This window comes from Anthonomus grandis, chromosome 2, assembly GCF_022605725.1.
Source record: "Anthonomus grandis grandis chromosome 2, icAntGran1.3, whole genome shotgun sequence".
Lineage (NCBI taxonomy): Eukaryota > Metazoa > Arthropoda > Insecta > Coleoptera > Curculionidae > Anthonomus > Anthonomus grandis.
The window spans coordinates 8,249,894-8,258,654 of NC_065547.1; the positions used below are offsets into that span (position 1 = coordinate 8,249,894).

Consider the following 8,761-nt stretch of genomic DNA (forward strand, 5'->3'; position numbering starts at 1 on the left):
TCAGAAAAGCTTTCAAACTTTATTGTTTCTTCAAAAACTACTGAAAAATTAATACCATACTAGAAACCAATTTGTCACGAAAAAATCCTAATATATCGAACAGCCTTATCTGTTTGACAGCTGATACTTTCCACGTCGTTAACTTAACCTAACTTTCTTTTTGTTTACAAACTTTTGGCATTAAATTTAAAATGTAGAAAAGGGGCGCCAACGTGCCCCAGACCCTATAATGAGACAGAGGATAACCCCGGCAGAGTTCCTAAAGAAGAACTGGTTGCTAGTGGCGATTTTGTGTTGTATCTTCCTAGCAGGATTATACCCAAAACTTGGATCTAAAGAGGGTAGTAGACAACATACTGAATTCACAATTTGGGAATTAATTATAACATTTTAGGACCACTAAAGACTGAATATTCAGTAAAGTATGGGGCAGTGTCTCTCATGTTTTTCATAAGCGGTTTTTCCCTTAAAACCGACAGCATCTTTTACACATTTAAACAGTATAAATTGCATTTATTTATACAACTATTTACATTCCTTCTTGTTCCTATTTACACTCAGCTCTTTGTAAAGTTTTTGAGCATGTTTGGTATTAATGGATGGGTATTAAAAGGGTAATGACATTTCATAACAAAGAATTGAAAAAATAATAATGTAATTTTTAGGTTAATTACAGTGTCTTGTATGCCTCCACCAGTTAGCAGTGCAGTTATTTTAACTAGGGCAGCCCAAGGCAATGAAACTGCTGCCATATTTAATTCTGTAGTAGGGAGCTTTTTAGGAATTATTATTACTCCTATATTGTTGTTATTTAATGTAAGTAATTTAATATGTAATTCCAACATTTATTATTTAGTCACAAGAGATATTTTCTTTCAGTTAGGTTCAACCACAATTGTGCCTCTTTTTGGTACAGTTTTACAATTGACTGTCTCAGTGATTCTTCCTCTGCTTGCGGGGCAGCTAATAAAGGTTTTTACTAATTTTCGAGGGCACAGAATTCCTTTTGGCACAATCAGCCAATGTGCTTTATTGTTTGTGATATACACAACATTTTGTGATACCTTTTTGGTACCGGAGACTGGACTGTCAGCTTTAGATGTCATTTTTACAATATTTTCTGGTATGGCAGTGACATAATTTAATTTTAAAACATAATAGAAAGGTATTTTCAGTTCTTTTGCTACAAATTGCTTTAATTTTATTGAGCTTTAAGCTGTCTAACTCTATGAGGAAATTGTTTACTTCAGCGGACGTTATTGCCATGGTGTTTTGCTCTACTCACAAGTCCTTAACACTTGGTAAGCTACATTGTGAAGACATTTCTATTTAGTAAATTGTTTTTTCTTCACAGGTATTCCAATTTTAAGGATAATGTTTCATGGGTATTCACATTTGAGCCAAATAAGCTTACCACTGTTGGTGTACCATCCAACACAAATTATTTTAGGCGGGCTGATGGTGCCCCAGCTCAAAGATTGGCTGCATTCTCAAAAAAAGAGGAAGTTGCCAGTTTAAATGGTTTATAACTCAGTGTTATTCATTGATTAAGTAGGAGTATTTGGGTATGAACACAATTTTAATTTGACATGTAAATAATAATAATAAACAATCTTTATACTGGCATACAAACAGTACATCATAAACATAAAGAGTTCTTCCTAAAATTTATTTATCCTTTCAAAATACTCATGAACATTCATGGTTCAATGTTAAGCAGGAGTTTAAATATTGCTTTCTTCAACAATCTTATATTTGGCACTGTTTTAATGCTTATTGATAAACTATATTTTATATAGTAAAATTTGACACAGCTGTAATAAGGCCTCTTTTTATACATAGTGTTCTTCTGTGTTTGGGATGTGTAATTTGTGGTTTTCAATCTTTAAAAAATCCATATTTATAAAAGTATACAATAAACATTCTTGGATATATGTGACATATATGAGAATAATTTTCAATTGTTTAAATTTTTCCCAACAGGACTCCCTAAAGTTAAGCTTTAATATTGTATCTAATAGTTCTCTTTTGACTAATAAATAATCTACGTATGTATGTTCTTACATTGTCCATACATCATAATATCCTGTCTTATATGTTACTCAAAATTTGCATGATATACCATTTTTGTGGTTTGACTGTTTACATATTTTGACACAATTCACAACATATAAATAGATTTGTTTAGTTTTCCAGCAAATGAAGTCTAGATGTTGGACCCAAGTTAAGGTATGATCTAATATAATGGCTAAAAATTTTGTTTTAACTATTTTTGGATGTTTATCTGTTCTGGTATGTTCAATGCGGATCCTTGAGTTTTAAAAACTACCAGGTTAGTCTTTGATTTATTCAAAACTAATTAATTTTTAACAAACCAATTATTAGCTAGTACCATAACGTTTTCCATCTTAAAAATATGAGGAGTGTCAAGTGATGTTACAAGAACTTTGGTATCATTTGCATAATTGGTGATTTCAACGCACAGCATAAAGAAACCAGCAGTCTCACTCCGCTCGAAAATGTAAGCGAACTAATAGCATCCTTAGCCATGCCGCAGCCATGTTCTCCGGATGCCGAGCTCACTGTTTATCGAACTGTGTTCATAGGTGTATCGCCTAGTTCAGCGCCGTACTTAGTGACTATTTTAATAGCATTTTTACAAAGCGTAGCGTTTTTTATAAAAACTTTTGTATTAAAAGAGGGGTATGTCAAAAATTATTAATGAAGCAAAATAATTGACTTTACCAAAGTTTTTAATAGCTGCAAATTTGGCTGTATGGCTTAAATAACATAATTAAGCATCAATTAAAGTTGCAGCAATGTAATATTTTTTTTTTTTGGATTTTTAAGGACATTATTTATATTTCTGCCATTTTAACAGTGTTGCCATATTTAAAAGAGTTGCAAAATTGTATACTTTTACTTTAGTTGGTACTTAATAATATAACAAAAATTCGCAGATGTTAGAATTGTTTTGAATTGTTGCCAACTATTTGTCTTTATTTATTGGCCTAAGAGTTTCTATTTGTTTTGAAATATTACTTTATTTGTATAATTAGTTATTCTTAAACTACTATGTAGTCAGATGTTAATCTAAAAGCGTTACTATACAGGGTGTTAATTAAGTATGTACCATAAATTATTTAACAGGCGATTGTTTGAGTAATTTTAAGACAAAAAGTTCATATGAACATAGGTCCGCAAGTTCTCTGGCGGTGTTATTTATAACATTAAGGAGCTAATTTACCCCTAACATGATTAAATTTATTAGGTTCAGTGTAATCTCGAACGGTACCTGAAGAAATATTTGTGGCAAAAAAATTGGAGCACCTGAATTTTGTGCCATTTTTAATATGTTAATAACAAAGAATTTCTGGACATATGTTTATATGAACTTTTTGTTTTAAAATTACTCAAAGAATGGTCTCTTAAATTTATGGTACATACCTAATTAACTTCCTGCACGTATTCTTCTATATCGTCGTTGCTAGATGTAGAAATGCGATGTTTATTTTTGTTTAAATATTTTGTTAATGTATGAACTTTATTTATATTAAAAAATCAATATTTGTACTATGTAGGTATTTTTATTTTACAAGATAATAACATCTAAAAAAATGTTTAAGTCCGGCTCTAGCCAAGGCAAAAGCCGCGTGGACCGTAGCGAGTGTCAGCGGCATCCCTACTATAAGCAAAAATGCCTCGCCTGCGTTAGTACACATGCACCGAACTCGCTTATTCAAGCCAATGTATTTTTATTGAAGTGCGACTGCTGGTTTCTTTATGCTGTGTTTCAACGTTATTACTCTCATAGAAATCTTTGAGATTGTTTATGTAAATAATGAAAAGTAAGGCCCTAATAACACTGCTTTATGGTATGGTATATCTAAGGTATCATTTGCAATTTCTGGAAAGATTGTCCATATAAGCATAACTTTGGAAACAAAATTTTATAATTTAAAGTGTCATATGTCGTGCTTAGATCGAGGTATAAACTCATTGGGATATCACTTCTATCCAAAGTTCTAAGTACATATTCAACAAACTCAAATGTTGCAGTATTAATGGACTCGTTTTTTAAATAACCATAATATGATTTATTTTTTTAAGCAAGTTATTAGAAAGCATAAAATTTGAAATTATTGCAGATAATCTTTTCAAACACTTTTAAAATGAGAATTATGGACTAATTGGTGTATATTTTTTAATATTGAATTTATCTCCCTTTTTATATTGGGTGTAAAACTTGCTAGTTTAACTTGCTAAGGGAAAATGTCAGACTTAATTGAAGTATTAATTATGTGTACCGGAGGTTTTATGAAAGCTGTTATGGCATATTTAACTAGGTATGTCAAAAATTTCTTTGACAATTACAATTTTTGAATAAAATAATTGAGGGGGTCAGAAGCCAAAGGGTCCAAGTCGAGTTTTTTTTTAATATCAAGTTAAGTGCAGAAATCAAAACTTAATATATACATTTACTTGGTGGCAAAGAGATCCAAGCATAAAACAAGTCTTAATGGCTCCATCTATCAATAAGAAAATGTACTACTTACCATATATTAACAGTTGTTTAGAGCTAAACGGGTCCAAGTATACTTGGATCCATTTGCAGCCAAGGAAACTGTTATATTCTGTTGATTACTAACGATTTTGTCAGTGTCAGTTGTCGTACTAAAATCGTGAAAAAAAGTGATTGAAGTGCATTTTTAATTTCAAAATGCTTACATCAGACGATGAAAGAGGTAAGTAGTTATTATAGCAAGAAAAATTTCTATTTAAAATAAAAATTAAGGTACATATTTTATGATATAAATTTTTTAAGGTTATGATAATACAAATCGAGTTTTCTTTTCATTATAGCGTTACAAATTCATATGGAACTAAGAACATAATCATAATAATTGCATTTTTTTCGTTAATATTTAAATACCTACAACAGATTTTAATAAAATGACTCTTTTTCAGAGCCATTCTCCGACAACTCTGATATGGATGGAGATTATGGTCCAAGTAGCAGTGGTGGCGATGATGCTGAAGTGCAAAACTTGAATGAAGCTGGGAATGGGAAGTCCAGAAAAAGGATTCGTAAAACTGCGACATGGAAAAGAAATTGTTCAAAAATTCGAAGAAACAGTGGCCAGGAATACGTTGGTCGCAAGAGTGAACTACATCATGCAAAATCTGTTAAGGCTTATGATCATACATGCAGATACAAGTGTACAGAAAATTTTACGGAGGAAGTTAGAAACACAATTTTTACTGATTATTGGAATCTTAAAAACAAAACTAATGGATGGGATCTACAGAGCACCTTTATTGCATCATGCATACAAAATAATGCTCCAAAAATGCACCGTCTAAAAATCACCAGACAAAAGAGTATTAGTACTGTGATAAAACTTCAAAATAAACGTGTATGCAAAGAGTTTTTTCTGATAACTCTAGATTTTAGCCGCAAACGGTTTTATAACGTCACAAAGAAAAAGAAGGAGTCTGGAGTCGTCCAAACGGATCAAAGGGGAAGACATGCCCTAGCAATAAAATAGACGATGAGTCTTTAAACTTAGCAAAACAGCATATTAACTCATTCCCAAAATTTGTGAGTCATTATACTAGAAAAGGCAATCCGAATCGCAAGTATTTGTCTCCCGAGTTAAATGTAACAAAAATGTACAAGCTATACAAAGAATTTTGTCACGAAAAAGAAGCCCGACCATTAAAGCTGAGCAAAAATACCGCGACATTTTTAATACCCATTTCAACTTAGCTTTTCACCGACCATATTCAGACACATGTACAAAGTGTGACACGTTCATTACTCAGAAAAATTCTTGTGATCCAGAATCTGAAGAGGGCTCCCGCGTTGCCAGAGAACATGTTCGCATCTACGTCAAGCTGAAGCAGCCAAAAATTTAAAAAACGCCGCCAAGAAATCAGCAAGACAGTGTCCAGAAAAACGTGCTATTTGTTTTAATCTACAAAAAACCTTACCCACTCCGCATTTGACATGCAGCAAAGTATATTATTTGCGCCAGCTATAGACTTACAATCTAGGAATCCAGTGAAGGGTCGAAAGGTTCTCAAGAAGTCATGTCATGTTTGCTGAAGTATATTGAAAGCTTGCCAAAAACAGTGACCCACATCGATGCATTCAGTGATGTGGTGGTCAAAACAAGAACAAGAACATAATAAAATTTTGGATGTATATTGTGCAATTTACACATATCGAAAGTGTTGACCACCGTTTTTTGGTTTCGGAACATTCCTTTATGGAATGCGATCAAGATTTTGCCATTATTGAAAAAGCAAAGAGACGGCTAACTGACTATTTACTACCGATGATTGGGTTAATTTTATAGCAGGAGTCAGTAGAAAATTTATTGTAGTAAAAATGCAGCCTGAGGATTTTAAATCTATATCTCCCAGGGACAACATCATGAAATCAAATCTTACAAAAAAAGTATGCAATGAAACTTTTTTATAAAGAAGTTTATAATAGTGATTTTCCTTTTGAAGAAATGGATCTTTCTAAAAAAACTGCCTTGCGTGGTAGACCTTTTCTATTATTTGAATTATGGAAAGTCTATTCTATTATTTGAGAATTTTTATTACCTATCGAGTTACCTATCTACAAAAATAAATGTTTATGTGGCATTTTTTCAAAATTGTTACAACACCCGTGTACCATAGTACGGCCCTGGGAATAAAATAAAGCCCAAACATTTTCAAAATCCATCCTAAATTATAAGTATAAGCAAAACAAAAAATTTGCAATATATAACTCATGCATTTTAGGGTTCTAGTTTTTGTAATAAGTAAAAATATTTAAAATTGAAATTTCTCAATATTTACGTTTTGGTACTTGGACCCCTTGGCTTCTGACCCCCTCAATTATGGACGGTAATTATTTCCAATATTGGCATTTATTTATTCACTGGCATTTACAATATTATTATCTTTTGGTATAGGGATAACTGCACTACATTTAGGTTTATCTGGCATTGTACCAGCTTTATAAGATGTATTTAGTTAATTGAAAATAATATGACCAATGATCCAAATAAAGACTTTACCATTTTTCCATTGAACAATTCACTTATTATGTAGATTAATTATGAGATTATTATTATTAGATTAATTATGTAGATGACTTATTTTAAAGATTTCAATGTCAGACCAAGGTAAATTAGATTTATACTTACAAATCTCAATAGGAGCAATATAACCAATAATTCTTTTACATTTACCACCAATTGATCCAAAACAATATTTACATCAGTCGTCTTGAAGTCTAACAATAGAAGATTTAACAACGTTAATGTTTTCCTCACTAGTGTTGTCCATACATGATCCAGTATACAGATTAGAAGAAATCACCGATTGATCTGTAATTTTTGGAGTGTCATGCACCCTCATTATCGAGTCATTTCCGTTTGTAAAAACATAATCAACAAAGGCGCACTAATATCTGTAACTCGGGTTGGCTCAGTCACTAACTGATGATGCCATTATTAATTGTTTCAATTTATTACTATAAAAATCATTATTCAAGAGATTTATACGAACTTCTCTAACTAGCACATAACTGCTACACTTGGCAAATATACTCATCACAAATTTCTTCAAATGCATAAAAAATATGAGCATGCAAACCTGATGGAGAATGATAGCACACAATCCAAGAGTCAGATCCTAAATAAGCTCTAATAAATTTACACCAAAAATTCTCCTAAAGTTGGAGTCTTTTAAGGTATTGTTCATATAAATCAAAACACCACCAGTATCTAGTGTTAGAATCAAAGTTATCAATAAGTAACTCACGATTTTTAACATCTGTGGTAGTTCGTGTTTCACTAACGAGAATAATTTTTGTATTATATGAACAAATGGTGTGTTTTATTTGATCTATATTTTTTAATGTCTGAATTAATCTTATTTATATAGAGAAAAAGTCTTAATTCACTGGAAGTTTACACTGCTCAACAAAAATTGAACTTAATTTCTTAAAGAAGAATTTTGTGTAAACCCTAAAGATATACACTTCAATAACACTGCTTGGCAAAATATTTTACCAATTTTCTAAGCAGTTTAAGTTTTTTTTTCGATATAAAAAAGATCTTAACTGCCTCGATGAAATAAATGATTTACACTGAAAATTTCAGCCAAAAATTAAGTACATATAAAATATATTATATGTTTTAGCACTGCATATATTTGAACCTATAAACAATTATTAAACCTTTGACTATACAAAATATAACAAAATCAGATTAAGAAGTATTTTTAACTTTTAAATGTAAATAAATTCATATTGTGATTTATTTAAGTAACGACTGTAGCATTTAGCTTATTTTAATAAAAATTTATTTAAACAATAGTATGAATGGTATTTAAGGACTTTTAGAATTCTTAAAAACGTTCTTTTTGGCATTATGTTCCCATTCTACATGGCAACTTAACAGATTGAGATTAATCATAGCAAGTACAGCTAGGGCACGAGGATCGTTTTCGTTGTATTCGTGGCGTCTCCATTAACGAACCAGATGTCCATTATGATCATATTCGTCACCACAAATTCAGTAGGAGAGTAATCGGTCATTTTAAAACTTTTAAAGAGGAGGAAAAAATCAATATCAAGTCCATTACCAATATTTAAACAATAATTTGTACTTGATTCTTCTGAGTAAATTAACTCTACACCTAGTGTTTCTCTGAGGAACTCTAAAACCGAATGTTCCCAATCAATCTAGAGAGTCTA

At 31.3% G+C, this 8,761-nt stretch overlaps 1 protein-coding gene across 2 annotated transcripts; it reads left to right on the top strand.

The window, feature by feature from the left end:
• Positions 1 to 80: 80 nt before the first annotated feature.
• Positions 81 to 2,530, top strand: LOC126748674 (sodium/bile acid cotransporter 7-B-like). 2 transcript variants are annotated; one of them, XR_007664796.1, is made up of 8 exons: positions 81 to 341; positions 395 to 614; positions 666 to 816; positions 880 to 1,123; positions 1,176 to 1,301; positions 1,355 to 1,565; positions 2,189 to 2,332; positions 2,386 to 2,530. XR_007664796.1 is itself a non-coding variant. In XM_050458052.1 (6 exons), the coding sequence occupies exons 1-6, from the start codon at positions 230 to 232 to the stop codon at positions 1,516 to 1,518; spliced, it is 1,017 nt and encodes a 338-aa protein (XP_050314009.1). In that variant the 5' UTR covers positions 83 to 229; the 3' UTR covers positions 1,519 to 1,652. The 2 variants fall into 2 exon arrangements, 1 of the variants encoding a protein (XP_050314009.1); XM_050458052.1 differs by lacking the exons at positions 2,189 to 2,332; positions 2,386 to 2,530 and having other exon boundaries at positions 83 to 341; positions 1,355 to 1,652.
• The last annotated feature ends 6,231 nt before the right edge of the window (positions 2,531 to 8,761 follow it).